The following is a 16948-nucleotide window of genomic DNA, read 5'->3' as shown; positions in this document are numbered from 1 at the left end:
AGAGAGATTGAGTGATTTTCCCCAAACAGCTCAATTTGGAATGTCAATATCAGAACCATTTTCGTTTCTAGTTCTCAGAATGCTATGGTGATCTACTGAGTTTCAAAGCCCAATCCAATTGGCACAGTCTTTCAAGAGACAAAATATGACATGTTAGAATGAAATGTCAAGGGAGAGTGCTATCTATTCTTTGAAGAAATTCAAGAAAAAGCAAGAACTGTCATTATTTTATGATGTAATCCTTTTTAGGGACAAAGGATGATATTTTATAATCTTATAAGGGCCCTTACATTCTGAGTAATTGCATGAAATTAAAGACTGTCTTTCGGTAGACCTTGATTTGGTGATACTCGCCCCCAACACATGTTTTCTTCAACATTTCTCTGACAGTTGTAAAAGGGAAATATTCAGTAATTTGTAAGATTATAAGGAGAGTCTCGGAAAATGTATTTAAAAAAAGAGAGACGAGCTAACGAAGAGGTTAGCAAGCAGCAAAATGATACAGAACAGCAAAAGCACAAAGACTTTTCTCCCTGTGTCAGCTGCACGGGCTAGTAGTACATAATGTGAACATTCTCTTGAACCTCATAGCTAGTTATTACTTCTGCTTGATATCAATTTCCATGGAAACAATAGATTTCTCCATGTGTGGAAATGTGTTTGTTTTTACCCTTGCTGTGAAATTATCATGTATCACCCCTAGAACCTTTCCCTTCCACTTGGAGCCGTGTGTTAATTTTCTCTTTTCTTTTTGCCTCTGAAAGACTTAAAAAGCTGAAAATCCTCCCCCCAAACCTTCCTTGATTCCAAAGCCTTAAATAAAGAAGAACAAGGCTTACTTCTTCCCATTCAGAAGTGAAGGATGGCGTTCTTTCAGAATTCCCTTTAGAACTCTGTTCAGCTGTTGAAGATTCACTCCAGTTAACTCTTGATGTTTTCTCATTTGAAGGGTAGGCAATGAGATCAGAATCTGATTTAGACACACTTTTTGACAAATGCATGTCAATCAAGGCTTTTGGCAATGACCTTATTCTCCCCAGGGTACAGGCCCTTTCCACAAATCCCCCTGTGTTCACAATCCATTGGTCCCCATTCCGGGATCCACTCCTACTTGTTCTTGTACCAACAATGGTATGGTTTTCGACTTGGTTCGTTTTTTTGTGAAAAATTGTCCTACTGACCACTTTAGGTTTAATTTTCTTTACCAAAGGTTCTGAGTTATTTTCTATTGGAGACTGCTTGAAAGGCAAAGGACTGTTTGCCAGACTGACTTCATCTTGTCTTTCACGTTCATCTCTTTTCCCATAGAGATGAAATGGATTTTCAGGAGACTCACAGGCTGGAGAGGATCCATGGAGAAGGCCTGCGAATTGCCCAGGGTCATATTCTTTGGGGGGATCACTGTCCTCCTGTTGAGAGGGGTCATCTGCAAAAGAAAAGAAGGATGTCAGGACACTGGTTTATAAAGGACTAGAAGCCCAGATAGAATAGCAGTGCTCTTTTCAACTTACGCTATATTTCGATATTTGATTTATTGCTACGCAATGACATCCTCACTTTATGAAATACCCATGACTCTACAGTGCTGCATATAAAACAAATGTGTGTGTCTGTGTGTGTGTGTATGTGTTTACCAAATCTTTCTGATATAGCTTAGGGTGCACTTCAAAGGTATAAATCAGGTATTGAGTAATTGTATACCCTTATTCCTTGTCCCTAGGGCATCTGTGTTTTATATTAAATAACAAAATTGGGTTTTCTTAACATGAGACACCCACGTCCAAACCCTCGCAGTAAGTGAGTCACTGTTCAGTAGGATATAAGGCAGGTAAATCAAGGTCATGTACAAGACATCCCTCTGTCCTTCTCCCAGCAAATACATCCATAAACAAAATCTTGAAAAGAAGTATTATTAGGAGTAATTTAAGGTCAATAATCCTAATAGTGTTACTTTAAATATAAAATTAAGAATAATTCTACCCAGATTATATAGTTAAGATAAAAAGAATTTGCTCAGGCTTAACACAGACAAACAGCATGATCCAGAATCACTGAAAAGCAAGACGCTCTTACAAGAAACTGATGTTGAGCTTTTAACGCAAAGCTCCTTTTTTCCTTTCTTCTCTGAAATAATATTAGTTATTTTTGAATTTCTTCAGGTCTCTGAAAATGTAATGCATAAAGGAAACCAAAGAAGAATGCTAATTTTTTATCACTTTACATTTTTGTCTAAAATAAATCACAAGTGTTCTCTGAAATTTAAAACATGACATGCTTTCTAATGACCTAATTTGTGTTTTAAAGATATTGGGTAAGAACTTGGCCAAAGAATTTAGCAAAAAAAGTCAGTTAACTTTTGACTGGTTGTTTTAATTCGTATAGCTAAATATTTGCTACAAAATTACCCAATAGGCCCATAACCCAATCTTGTAAATAAAATACTGTAAAGCCAATGTGGTAGACAACAACTACAAATCCAAAGCTGACTTGCTGACTCATACTTTAAAGAAGTTAGTTATCATTACAAGCCCCAAATACCAAAGTTTTTATAAATGAACAGATAACATTTAATAGGTATACATTCTTTATGAGGTACTTAATTAGGGATTATACTTACATCATCTCATTTGACCTCATAATAATCCTGTGAGGTGATCAATAATTACCATAACTTTCTGATAGAAGAAAACATGGCCAGAATATTGAATTCACATGTTTACACAAATCAGCAACCACAATAGATATTTGCCCAGAGGATGCTACAGACAAATGGTTTCTTTATTGAATTTGGTTCCAGGTCCTTGGACTGTTCTCTCCCTTGGATTCAATGGAAGCATATCCCTAGACTTTACCCTTGTTCCTACTTGGCTTTTGCAAAAGGAAGGTGTCCCTCTGCCCAGACCTACTGTACCGGGGTCCTGTGATGGAAGACAGAAGAGTGACAGGAAGAGGAATCCAAGAGATCAGAGTCTAACAGGGAAACAGTTTGCACCCATCCAGTATTGCTCTAACCACTTTATCTTCCCACAAAACTCTGTCTCTGTCTAGTGTAGCAACACTAGGTCTTTGAGGGAATGGCATTTTGTCTCCCCCTTGCAACAGGGACCCTTTTAAGAGTAGAATAGTGGGTGGGGAGTGAGGCAAGGCAGCTTCGACCTCTCGAAAGGCTAGTGTTTATGGCCTATTATATACATTTTTTAGAAGTCAAAATTAGCACAGACACCTTAAATTGCTGCAGTTTCCCCAGCCAGTAAATTAAGCTGGGATTCAAATTAAGGCCCATCATATTCCCATATTGAATTGTCCTGAAAAATATTTCACTATTAAGGCAAAAAGAATAATCTATTGTTCAAGGTTAAGCAAGCAGGCTCTTTGTGAGGAGGGTCATATTTCTCTTGTTTATGACTGTTCCTGGAATCTGGGATGGTTGGACTGCAAGATTATTTTCTGCTTCATGGAAGTAAGCTCATGCTACGAGCAAATAAACCTGGCATCTGTTCCAATTTATTTTCCCTTTTTTCTTCCTGGGCTACTTGGCTCCCCACAGTGCTTTACAGCATAAGCAGGTTGGTATGGAGTGACAGTAATGGGTAAATAATTGTGTATGGAAAGAGGAATTCTGAAAAGGAAGTTTAGAATTTTATTTGGAAGTTGCGGAGAAGGCTAAAGAGTTTGAGTTTCGAAGGAAAAGTGAAGAGAATCAGCCTGGGGTGAGAAGAAGGTTGTGCAAATCTCAGTCTACAGAAATCTCAGCAACTTCTCCGATTTCTCAGTCTCAGACATCTCGGGATTTCTGACCACGTTCATGATAATGAGAGTTTTGGGAGCCGCGCAATACAGTTTCCAGTGACGATTAGGCTACAAGCCCCTCTGCCTTTTGACAGAAATGACTGGACTCGTCAGCACAAAATGCTTTGCATTCTCCACGTCCTCTCATCCCAAGTCAAAGAAAATTTAGGGAGCTTATGAGGTGAGTCTTTTGAATACCAGTTCTTTTATTTTAAAGATTTTATTTATATATTTTTAGGGAGAGGGGAAAAGGGAAAGGGAGAGAGAAAGAGTGGGAGAGAAACACTGATGTGCGAGAGATACATTGATCTGTTGCCTTTCACACGCCCCTGCTGGGGACCTGGCCCACAACCCAGGCATGTACCCTGACTGGGAATCGAAATGGAAACCTTTGGTTTGCAAGCTGCCACTCAATGCACTGAGCCACACCAGCCAGGGCTGAATAATAGTTTTTAGCATTGTGACAGTTGGTAACGTTTTTGCTAAGAGTTATGAAAAGGCAACTATTTGTTTATTCCAGTGGCCAAACTCTAAGGATTACTCAAGTCAAAGACAAAGCGAAGTTGACACAAACCCTCCTGAAACACAGGGGTGGTGGACTGACTGCAGAAATGGCCCCAGACTGCGGTGGCTGCTGCAGCCATTCCTCCCGATGGGATGGACACGCAAAAGTTGGAAAATTTTAGTTTAAGGTAATAGTTACTAAGCCTGGTAGTTAATGCATGTAAAAGCTACTGTTTCAGGAACTGCAGATAAGGCCCACCCTGACTCCTGGAGACCACAAGCGATTAACCTCTGTACTCCAGTGGGTATCTGAGCCATTGTGTTCCAGGGAGGGACAGTCTGCCACCCAGGACACAGGACACAGATAAATAAAATGACCAGTCAGCAGATGAAAGGATGTTAGGGAAATAGCTGGGCTGCAGCTTTTAGCTGATTAACCTCTTTCCTGAATTCCAAATCATTACCTATACTTTTTTCTCTTGAATACCAAATCCCTTACCTACACTTCTGCCCCCTTATTAAAAAGGCTGACTTGAAAGGAAATTTAAGACAATCTGTTAGGGTCCCAACCCAATATCTTCTCATGTCTCCAGCCATCTGAACAAAGTACCCATGAAGATTCAATCCCTGTCACTGCTTATTGGGTCTGGTAGGTGACAGGCAGCATGAATGCTGGCTTTTCAGGTTTCACTCCCACATGATCCTGGTGTGGCCTTGTGAGTTGCTTTGGTCAATGAGATGATAGCAAAGGTGATGTGAGCAGAGCATTGAAAAGCACTTGTGCATTGGGGCTTGTCCTCTTGCTGCCCAGGGAGCAAGCCCAGGCTGGCCTGCTGGATGATGACATGGTACACTGCCCAGCTGTTTGAAACTGGAGGCTTTATTATTTTTCAAGTAGTAAAGATGCTAACAGATTAGCAGTTGCCACTAGGAAAACAGATTGTTATGCTCATAGATTCTAAGAGGAAGGAGCATGCTGTGCAGTGACGGGAAAGGCCTCAGGGTGGGGGAGGAAGGACAGGTTAGGTGGGGCACAGAGGGAAACACTGTGATTAGATGGGGGGCAGCAGGAGTGAAGGAAAGGATGGGCAAGAGCCTTTATTGTGGCTTCTATGGGAAGGAAAGGTGGAAGCTCCATAGGCAGATTTAGAATTGGGTATTGGGAATCATTTCAGTGGATGCTAGGGCACAGGGGCTATTCCTAGTGGCCTGGTGTGAGGTGTTGGGGTGATTAGGGCAGGTGGATGGTGGCTCTGAGTGACAGCCTGATAGAGGATGTTGCTGTGCTAAACTCTGGATTGGCAGGTTTGCATAAGAAAGGCATGTATTCAGGTGAGTTTTCTGTCTCTAAGAATTAGCAACCCCTGGGATGGGCCGCTGCTCCAGAGTTAACAAGGTCCGAAGATGTCAAAGCATCAAACAAACAAACAAAAAATAAAAAAGGTATGGTTAGTACACCAGCAACTCCCCTCCACCCACCTCTGTTCACAGTCAGCAAACTTCCAGATGGTTCCAGGTAGTTTTTCCATAAACATTCTTGCCACAAGCGCATTTGCTACAAACATTTTTGCAACACAATTAATTGGACATAAGGCAATTTTGCCATAAAAGATAAAATAACTGGTTGATGGTTTGTTTCCATGTGGCAGACTTCATGTGTTTTGTCAATGTGGTTTCCTTCTCCACTGGTGAGTTCTCTCAGCACTCCCATCTGTATACTGCACGAGTACAAGTCTCAGCCCTCAAAATGGTCTATGGTGAGTGGACATGGCAGTCTTAGAATAGTGGAGGTTAACAACTACATCTAAAACCAGACTGAAAGCTCTGTGTAAAGCCAGATAACACACCATCCTAGAAAATGATACCATAGGAGTTTTTGCAAATCCTTTGGTGAGCACAGACATCCGTCTCACCTGTCAAAAGCTTACCAAGCTGTGGCGAATATAAAAGAGGTGGGCACTGATCCACAGCAGTCTTTCAGAGTACTAATGATTAATTCGGTAGTTGGAAAAGGACACCTCTTTTAATAAAGGAAGAAATTTAGGGGAAAAAAGTGCAATGCTGAGAGAGGAGACAAATCTATAAGCAAAAAAGAAAACAAGAAAAAGAAAAGTATAATACAATGAACAAAAAACTTCAAAGACAGTGTATTTTCAGTTTTCTCAGTAGTCTTTTCAATTTTGTTATTAATTTTTCATGTTCCATTATGCCCTCTTTAATATTTCTCTTACTTTCGGCATCTTATCTTTGACCACAGATTACTTTATGACCACTTAGTTACACGGGAAACATGCTTGCCTCAAAGGTGTTTACTGCCAAACTATAGGACACGCTTCCAAATACGCGAGTGAGGGCCTCCAGGACCATCGACCCAACCCCAGGCGGGGCAGCCTACTGACCGCAGCGCATGCGCAGGCGCAGCCCCGATGAGTGGAGGCCGACCTGAACCAGAAGAAAACACCCAGCAGAACCATGAGCTAAACAAACGGCTGCTATTTTAAACCATTAAGTTTTGGGGTAGTTTCATACGTAGCAATGCTAACTGATCCAGCCTGTATTCCTAGTTTTAAAGAAGAATTAATACGTTTTACAAAATAAATACCAGAAATATTTGTTTTCACATCTAGAAATGGTAATTGTAATAGTTAATACCTATAAGTGTTGTGAAGACTGAGTGAAATAATAGAAGTAAAGCAGAATGATGCTGGTGGAACAGAATACATGAAATACATGTTTCTATGGTTAGAACAACAGTTTTTAACCTAGAGGGTTCTATTTTCACAAAGAAAGGCAGTAGTACTTAATTGTATTAGGTACTTAATACAGATTGGTATTTTGACATGGCAAACATATGGGGTTTACACCTTATTTTCGGCTTGCATATTTTTAAATGTATATTTGGAAAAATTGCATTTTCTTACTACTTCTTTAGATTAAACTGAGGAAAGGTGTACAGATTGAACTGTTTTTATAACTTGTCTCACTGAATTTCACACTTCCCTTTTGATAAGTGGTTATTTCATGCCAAAGTACAGAACTAAACGTGTGAATTCCAGTCTGATAGTTATTCAAAGTATCATTAGCATTTCAAAGAAATGTCAGTAAGTATCCAGTAGTAAGCAGTTCCATCTCTTTTTACCCATCTTTGCCTTTGATCTTTATCACCATATAAGTACCTGAATAATAATAAAACATTATTTATCAAACATTTCATGTTCAGATGAAAACAAATTCTAGAAAACAGCGATGTCTTCTTCCATTATAGACCACAGCCTTTGTGTATTGGGTCATTACATTCCTCTTCAGAAAGACTGGTTTCTCAAGTCCCCATTTTCAGGCATTCTAGTGCTGATGTTGATATTGCAGGAATTCTAAATTCACTTCACAAATATGTATAAAATGCCTGCTGTGAACCAGGCCCCGTCCGGTATCAAAGTTTCTGCAGTGCCAAACCAAGGTCCTGCTCTCAGGGTGATTACAGTCCAGTCAAGGACACAATTGCGGTCCAGTCAAAATTGTATAGTTTCTAATGATCATAAATTCTAGAAAGAGAGCAAAGCCACGTAGTGAGGTAGGACTTGTTTGTTATTGTCAGTGGAGGAATGGAAGTCCTCTGAGGCTGTTCTGAAGGCCAGTGTAACTACAACAGTGGTGAAGGGTGGTGTATGAGCCAGGGTTCTTAGGGAGCGAGAGAGTCAGAGAGACAGAGAGAGAGAAAGTGTAGTTGCAGTCTGGATCCAAAGGCCTGAGAACCAGGAAATTGATGGTGTAGGCAGGTGGTTCTAGTGTGAAGGCTGACAGGCTCCAGTTCATGGAGTTAGCTGAAGCTAATGTTTTGGGCTGAGTCCAGGCAGGAAAAAAGCTATGTACTAGTTCAAAGAGTGTCAGATGGTAAGAATTTTCTTTTGCTCTTTGGTGGGGGTCAGTCATTTGGTTGTATCCAGGCCTTCAACTGGTTGGATAAGGCCCACCCGTATTAAGGGGGGAAATTGGATTTACTCAGTCTACCAGTTTAAATGTTAATCTCACCCAAAAACACTACATAGAATTATCTAGAATAATGCTTGTCCAAATATCTCAGCACCCCATGGCCCAATGAAGGTGACATACAAGATTAATCATGACCGGTGGGTAGAATGGTTGAAGATGAGGTCACAGATTAAGGTACGGGTAGGGTTTATATGATATGATTTATACTTTAGAAGATCACCTGCTATTTCTGATGGCCAAAATATGACTATAGTGTAGTATTTAAGAAAACACTAATCTCCCCTAGTCCTCTCATAAAAACAGAACATACGAAAGTGAAAGAATACAATGTGAGCACATGATATCAAACAACAACAACGAAATCCCACAAACCAACTACAGGTGGTATCTTCAGTACAGCAGGGATCAAGGAATCCCCATGGTCCTGGAAAAAGGGTGGCACAGCCAAACTCTGTGATGGCAGCTGGGCCCAGAGCTAACCCAGCAGCTGTGCAGCTGTGAAAGTAAAAAGAAAAGGAAATTCGATGGAGCCTGTGAGCCAAGAGACCCAGAAACTGCCAGCAGACTGATTCCAAAAAAGGAGATCTGGCACTAAGCAGGATACTGAGAAAAAGCAGCAAACCTTACAAAATCCTGAAGAAGACAATGAGAAGTAGCATAAACCATTACAGTTCTCGGAAATATTCAGCAAGATGGCGGCATAGGCAGGCAAGGCTCCGTCTTCGCACAATGATATCAAAATTACAACTAAAATATAAAACAGCCATGACTCAGGATTGTCAGAAATCAAACTGAATGGAAGTCTGAAAACTACGAAATCAAGCTGAATGGAAGTCTGACAACTACAAAATTAAAGAAACCACATCTATCCAGACTGGCAGGAGGGGCACAGATGAGGAACAGCTTTGTTTCACACGCACGTAGATAAAATTTCAGGAGGTATATCTTGGGAATGAGGAGTCCCAGGCCCACATGAGGCCCCCCCAACCCAGGATTCCAGTGCCAGGAAGATAAGCCCCCACAACTTTTAGATTCAAAATCTAGCAGGAATGGAGCTTGTAGAAAAAACTTCTGGAGCCCCAAGCAGTTCCTCTTGAAGAGCCTCCACACCTCCACACCTGAGTAGGACTCACCTACTCAGACTCAGTCCCTCTGAGCTCCAGTATTGGCGTAGCAGCTTGAAAGGTATCAGTGGCATAAAGAGAGGAACTGAAGTGCCTTGCATCAAGATGAGCAGAGGCATTGTCCATTTGCTAAACACTCCTCCCACAGAGCCGGCAAGCTGGTGCCATATCTGAGACTCCATCAACTGGGCTCTCCATCAACTGGACTCTTTGACCTGCCTTAGAGATCCCAAGAGATTCTGCCCCACCCAATTTATGGGTGCATTCAAGCTGCTTTTCCATAAGAATGGCTGGTCTTGGCTTGTCAATCCTATCAAACAAGCAACAGCTAGCTTCAGCCAGCCCTAGTGGCAGCCAGATTAGATTTACAGCTTGGCTTTGGCTGGGAATTTCCAAGTTCAGCACAAGTAGCAGCCATCTCGGATTGCTTTATAGCTCAGGCAGGGTGCCCCAGGAAAAACATAGGTGGGGGCAGACCTTGGCCTGCACCACCTGGGAAACCCCAGGGCCAGTGCACCCAGTGGACAGCTACAGACCAAGTTGGAGCACCACCACCTGGTCCCTGCACAGCTGATCCTCCATGGAGGGTGGAGGTTGGTGGTCACTGGTTACAGCCAGTCCTTGTAGCTGGCTGACCTGGTTAAACCCCCCCCATTGATCTGCCAACAGCAACCAAGACTCAACTACAAGAGATGGGTGTACTCAGCCCACATGAAGGGTGCACCTCGAGTACTCACCTTGGATAGTAGGGAAGGCTGTGCCACCAGACCCTACAGGACACATATTACATTAGGCCACACTACCAAGACTTGGAGGCAAAGCAGTTCTACCTAATACATAGAAACAAACACCGGGAGGCTGCCAAAACAAGCAGACAAAGAACATGGCCCAAATGAAAGAACAGATCAAAACTCCAGAAAAAGGGCTCAATGAAATGGAGATAAGCAATCTATCAGATGCAGAGTTCAAAACACTGTTTTGATAAGATGCTGAAAGAACTTAGTGAGGACCTCGGCAGCATAAAAAAGACCCAGTCAGAAATGAAGGGTACACTAATTGAAATAAAGAACAATTTATATGGAAACAACAGTAGAGTGGATGAAGCCGAGAATTAAATCTAACATAAGGAAGCAAAAAACAACCATGCCAAACAAGAAGATAATAGAATCCAGAAAAATGAGGATAGCGTAAGCAGCCTCTGGGACAACTTCAAGAGGTTCAACATTCACCTCATTGAGTGACAGGAAAAGAGAAGAGCAAGAAATTGATCTGAAAAAATAGTGAAAGAAAACTTGCTTAATCTGGCAAAGGAACTATATGCAAGTCCAAGAAGCGCACAGAGTCCCAATTATGATGGATGCAAAGAGGCCCACTCCGAGACATGTCCTAGTTAGAAAGCCAAAGGTCAAAGATAAAGACTTTAAAAAAATTATTTATTTACTTTTAGAGAGAGAAGAAAGGGAGAAAAAGAGGAAGAGAAACATCAGTGTGTGAGAGATATATCAATTTGTTGCCTCTCAAACACCCCCAGCTGGAGACTTGACCTACAGCCCAGGATTGTGCCCTGACTGGGAATTGAACCAGTAACCTTTCAGTTTGCAGGCCAGCACTTGATCCGCTGAGCCACACAAGCCAGGAAAAGGGAGATGCTTAAGATCAGCAAGAGAAGTTACCCAATGGTTGCCAGATAGGATGGGGGAAGGGGAGAATGCACAAAGAGGTGAGGGGATTAAGAAGTAGAAGTAGGTAGTTACAGAATAACCATGGGGAAGTACAACATAGGAAACAGAACTAATATTCCATTTAAAGTAGCTAAAGAACTTGTATTCATGACCCTTGGACGTGAACAATAGGGGAGGGATTGCCTGAGGGAGTGGGGACACTGGGTGGAGGGGCACGAAAAGGGAAAAGATCAGGGTAACTGTCATAGCATAATCAGTGAAATACAATTTTTAAAAAAGAATATCCAGCAAAAGCATGATTTCGTCGACTAGAGACTCACGCCGAAGAAAAACGTGCAGAAGCAGAATCCAAATTGAGCAGGGTAAAAACAGCAGGGCAAGGGAGCAACGTATTTCAGATAATGAGGAGGCAAGAGTGGCAGGCCAGGCAGAGGTCCAGAGATGGGGGACCTGGAATGTAATAACAGCGAAGCAGTGTTCGGTTGTGAGAGCACAATTTTGGAAGGCAAGGTGCATGGTACTCGAGAATACTGAGGTTAATGGCAGGAAGCCATTCTGAATTAAGCAGGGAAGTATCCATGTTCCTTAACACTTCATGGTAATAACAAAGGAGCAAGTCCTTGAGCCCTGAGGCAGCGAAAGCTGCTGTGGCTCCGGCCTGTTCTCACATAGAAACTTCTTAATAGTCCAGGACATTTCTTCTCTTCAATCATGGGGGACAAAAAAAAATGTCGATGGAATCCCATTTAAAGACATTGCAAGAGAAAGACATGAACTGAATGTCTAACAGCTAATGAAAACAAACTAAAAAATGGAGCCCCAAGAAATCTGAAAGCTGTAACCTAAAATTCAAAATTATTTCAGAGAAATTTTTAAATGATCCAGGTTTTGATAGAACAACCTAAACTATAAGTAGGAGAGCTCAGACATGAGACAACTGGTCAGTCTCTTTCCCCTTCCCTTTCCCGTCCATGAACAATTCAGTCCTAAAATCAGAGAGGAGTGAGATGACATCCATACCTTCCATGGATGGGGATTTGCAGTGGCCCAGAGCAGGGTATCCCAGCCCGAGCAGGATAATGGTGGTGCTCACATCTGAACACGAGCAGGATTGAGAGGACAGTGGTGCAACATGGACAGTCAGGGCCCAGAAAGGGGGAGGAGGGAATGCAAGAAGGGGAAGCATTGCACGGGGTGGCCTGGCATGAGATGTCAAAGCCCTGTAGGGGAAAGGAGGGTGTCCACGTGTGGGCATGGCCTGCTGGAAGGTGCAGAGTCCCGGGAGGGTGAGCAGGGAGCTTGCACAGAGAGATAAGCTGGCCTAGGGGAGCAAATCTGGGTCAGGATGAGAAAGATACTGGAGTGGGAAGGAGGTGGCTGTGGATGCGGGAAATGGTTACTAACATGGGGGTTGATCAAAAGCAACTACATTAAGGTTCGTGGGAGCCAGATTTCTCACTGCTGAAGGAGGGATTTATAAATAAGAAGAAAAGCTAGAGTGAACCTCATGATGGTAGACTGGAATGGAAGATATCAATGTTTTCCAGACAGAGATGAGGATATAGATGTAATATGTATTTACATGTTTGTATATACATACATGTAGCACATCTAACTATGTCCACTGAGAGGGCCTGGGAAATTGACATCCCAATAGGGATAAGCAAAGCCCAGATTTTGGCCACTAAATATATTTTCCATGAAAATAAACAAGGGTCTATTGAGAAATGACTGGCATCAGGGCCAGTGCAGAGCAAGTGCGAGGTGAGCCTGGCACATCTTGTTGTGCCAGAAAGCAAGGAAGTGCTCCAAGAATGATGAGGCACATCGAGAGGACAGAAGTCGGCTTCAATGGGCTCCAAGTGGTTAAACTGAGGACAATCATAAAAACAAAATAAATAATAACTGCAATTGTATTATAATGCATCGAATAAAATAGAAAAACATGAGCCCATTAGAAATGGACATTTAGAACAATCTGACAGTAACCAGAGGAGAGGTGGGAGAGGATAATGGGGCAAAGGGGAGACGGGTTTTCAGGAACAACTATAAAGGACACATGGACAAAACCAAGGGGGAGGAGGGGAGGGAGCTGGGGTTGGCTGGGGTGAGGGCGAGTCATGGAGGGTAAATGCAGACAACTGTAATTGAACAACAATAAAATAATTGAAAAAAAAAAGAAATGGAAATTTAACTATTTCAAATCGCCTCCCCATAAAATACTTATCAATAACAAAAAAAAAATGTCCATTTCTCTCAGCATTATAATTTCTTAGCACAAAGTCATTCATAAAATTTGCTGTCTTTTGAATCTTTTTATATATCTGTAGTTATGTCTCTTATCATTCCCAATACAGTTTATTTATACATTCTCCCTTTTTCTTTAATACTTTCACAAGAAAGTATAGCCATTTTTAACGTTCATGCTGTTTTTAAAGTTTTTCCCATTTTGGCAATTTACTTTTGTAACACTTGGGATAAATCTACACACATTACGATTCTAAAGGGTTTGACCATTGTGGAGATTATAATGAAAGTTATAGCACAGTTTTTCTGAATCATTTCTAAATGATTTCTGAATCATTTTCTATATGCTGATATTTGCATAAATCAAAACAAGGGCTACAATAATATAAGGTTTTTGCCATTCTTTTTTTATTGAGGTATGATTTATGTAACATTATATTAGCTTCAGGTGTACAACATAATGAGTTGATATTTGTATATACTGCAAAATGATCACTGTAGTAAGTCTTGTTAACATCCGTCATTCATTAGCTAATTCCCTTACTACTTTCCTCTTCTTAGTTTTTACAATAGCTGTAATTAACACATGGATAATTTGTTTGTAATTCTATTTTTAAATTGAAAAAATATATAGTTGATGTATAATAGTATATAAGTTTCAGGTGTACAACCCCACGATTAGACATTTATATAACTTACAAAGTGATCACCATGATAAATCTAGTACCCATCTGGCACCATTATAGTTATTACAACATTATTGATTTCATTCCCTATGCCATACTTTACATCCCCATGACTGTTCGTAACTACCAATCTGTGCTTCTCCATCCCTTCACCAGTGCATCCATTTTTATGTTCTGCTTTTGACTTCTGACTTTGCATATTAGCTTTGTATTTCATTCATTTCTGTTTTTCATCATTTCTTTTCTGCTGCTTTTCTGGGTTTCTTCTACAGTTTCTCATAAAATTTCTCAAATTTGCATGGAGCTCATTAGTTCTCAGCATTTCCTTTTTTCTAATATAAGGATTTAAATTTTATTTCTTAAGTTTCACTTATGCTGCTCCCACCATGTTTGATATTCAGTATTTACATTTTTGTTTAATTCTAAACATTTTAAAGTTAGAATTGTGCTGTCTCCTAATGCATTTTTCATGAGTGGTTTAGAAATGTGTATTTAGGTTCACAGATTTATGGGGACCCATATGGAAATCTTTAACGTAATTGAATTGTCAGAAAACATAGCATGTATAAATCTGCGTCTTTGACATGTGCTGAAATTTAGGTATAGCCAAGTCAAGATCTACTTTTATCAATGTTTCATGAGAATAACATGTATTCCCCAATTATTAGGTATGAAGCTCTGTGCATTTTATGAGATTAAGTTTATTAATTGAGCTGTTAAAACATTCTATTCATTCACAATATAATCTAACAGCTTTAGAGGACTTATAATTTTTCCTATATAGTTCCATTAAATCTATGTATATTAATATATACATACATGTATATGTACATGTATATTATATATAATTTTTAAGTACACACATATTTAGAATTTTTATATTTTTCTAGTGAACTGAACCTTGAGTCACTTCATGGTATCTCTCTATATCCCGGTATTGCCTTCACTGGTGAAGTCTGGCTTGGTACTGATTCAATTGCCCCAGCTTTTGCTGGGCTAATATGTCTCCAGTATAAGGTCTTTCATTTACCTTTGTGTGGGTGTTTATGTGTGTGCCCTGAGCTACAGATGTGTCTACTTGAAAGAGCTAAAGCTGGAATTTATTTTCCTACCATGTAACAATCTCCTTCTTCTAACTGGTGAGTTGAGCTAATTTATGTTTATTTTGATGATTTACATATTTGGACTTGGATCTGCATTTCACATTTTGAAATCTATTCATTGATTTATCTTTAATGTTCTTTTCTGTCTATTTCCTCTTTTCTTCTTTTTAAAAATTTTTTCTCTTTATGGATTAGAATTTATATATTTTTATTCTTTAGTTACCTTAAAATTTTACCATCCATTTTTAATTTAACAAAGTCCAAAGTGGAGTAACACCTTATCTGCCCATTTCCTGAACAATTTTAAGACTTTAGATCACTTGAAATTCAGTGACTTTTTCTCTAATAAATACTATTGTTGTATTTTCCATTTTTAATTTAACAAAGTCCAAAGTGGAGTAACACCTTATCCGCCCATTTCCTGAACAATTTTAAGACTTTAGATTACTTGAAATTCAATGACTTTTTCTCTAATAAATACTATTGTTGTATTTTCATTCTGCTTATTAGCTTTCCAAATTAGAAGTTATTATTTTTTATTTCATTTGCATACATGTTTACTATTTTATTTATCCACTTTTTTTTCTCAGAATGGCCCAGATCTTTTTTCTTTTTGAAGTAATCCTTGGCATTTTAAAATTTTTTTTAGAAAAAATCTCTTGGTGGCGCTTTCAGTTTTCAATTATAAATATCTTTATCTTTTAATTTCTTTTTTTAGGTTTAAATATCTTTTTAAAAAATTTATTTAATTATTGTTCAAGTACAGTTTTCTGTTTTTTACTCCCATCCCAGCCCAGCCCCCAGTGCTCCCCACCTCCCTCCCATTTCCATCCCCCCTAGTTGTTGACCATGTGTCCTTTATACTGGTTCCTGTAACTCTGGTTTCTCTTCAGATTATATAAATCTCCTTTTACTAGTATCTTTTAATTTCATTTATAAAAAATCATTCTTTAAACTCACAATTTTAGGCAGATGGTTATTTTCTTCCGCACTTTATTTTCTGTCTGGCCATCACTTGGTAAGTCAGTTCTCATTATACCTGTGTTCTTGTTGCAGGTGACCCATCATTTTGCCAGCTGCTTTGAAACTTTCTTCCGTATCTTTCAGTTTTACAAAGTGTATTTTAGTATGGATTTATCTGGTTTTTAGCCTGTTTGGAACACAGTGTGTTTCCTGGACCTATGAATTCACATTTTTATCAGTTATGGAAAAAATCCAGCTATTATCTACTGAACTATTTCCTCTCCTATATAGACTTTTCATCCCAAGTCTCATTAGACATGTATTAACCTTCTTCTCCCCATCCTCCATTTCTCTTCGTGTCTTCCATAGTTCTTGTCTCTTTGGCTTTCTCTGCTATATGATAGGTAATTTCTTCAACTTAATTTTTTATCCCCCCAATTACTTCTTCATCTCTTCCCACTCTACTGTTTTCTCATTTAGAGTTTCAAAAATATTTTCGAATGTTGTATTTTTTATATTTAGATATGGCATTTATTTTTGAAGCTTGCCTACTATTTACTAATAGTCATTGTTTTTTTTTTAATCCTCATCTAAGGACATTTTTTTTCATTCCTTTCAGAGAGAAAGGAAAAAGGAGAGAGAGAGAGACATCAATGTGAAAGAGAAACATCAATCAGTTGCCTTTTCATATGCTCCCCAATTGGGGACGAACTCCCAACCTGGCTATGTGCGCTGATTGGGAATCCAACCTGAGACCTTTAGGTTTACGGGACGATGCTCCAATCAACTGAACCACACTGGCCAGGGCTGATAGTCTTTGTGTTTACTCATCTTCATGATAGGGCATCTTACTTCTTTAA

At 39.8% G+C, this 16948-nt stretch overlaps 1 protein-coding gene across 4 annotated transcripts in view; it reads right to left on the bottom strand.

The window, feature by feature from the left end:
• ANKS1B (ankyrin repeat and sterile alpha motif domain containing 1B) overlaps positions 1 to 16948 on the bottom strand; it is an 830526-nt gene that overhangs the window by 404758 nt on the left and 408820 nt on the right. For all 4 annotated transcript variants that reach the window (XM_037160668.2, XM_037160669.2, XM_037160670.2 and 1 more), the window contains exon 13: positions 840 to 1426. In XM_037160668.2, the coding sequence (XP_037016563.1) occupies positions 840 to 1426 (587 nt within the window). The remainder of the gene's footprint in view (positions 1 to 839; positions 1427 to 16948) is intronic.

Source organism: Artibeus jamaicensis, unplaced genomic scaffold (assembly GCF_021234435.1).
Source record: "Artibeus jamaicensis isolate MK-2021 breed Jamaican fruit bat unplaced genomic scaffold, CSHL_Jam_final contig_233, whole genome shotgun sequence".
Classification (NCBI taxonomy): Eukaryota; Metazoa; Chordata; class Mammalia; order Chiroptera; family Phyllostomidae; genus Artibeus; species Artibeus jamaicensis.
This window is presented reverse-complemented; position numbering and strand designations above follow the sequence as displayed.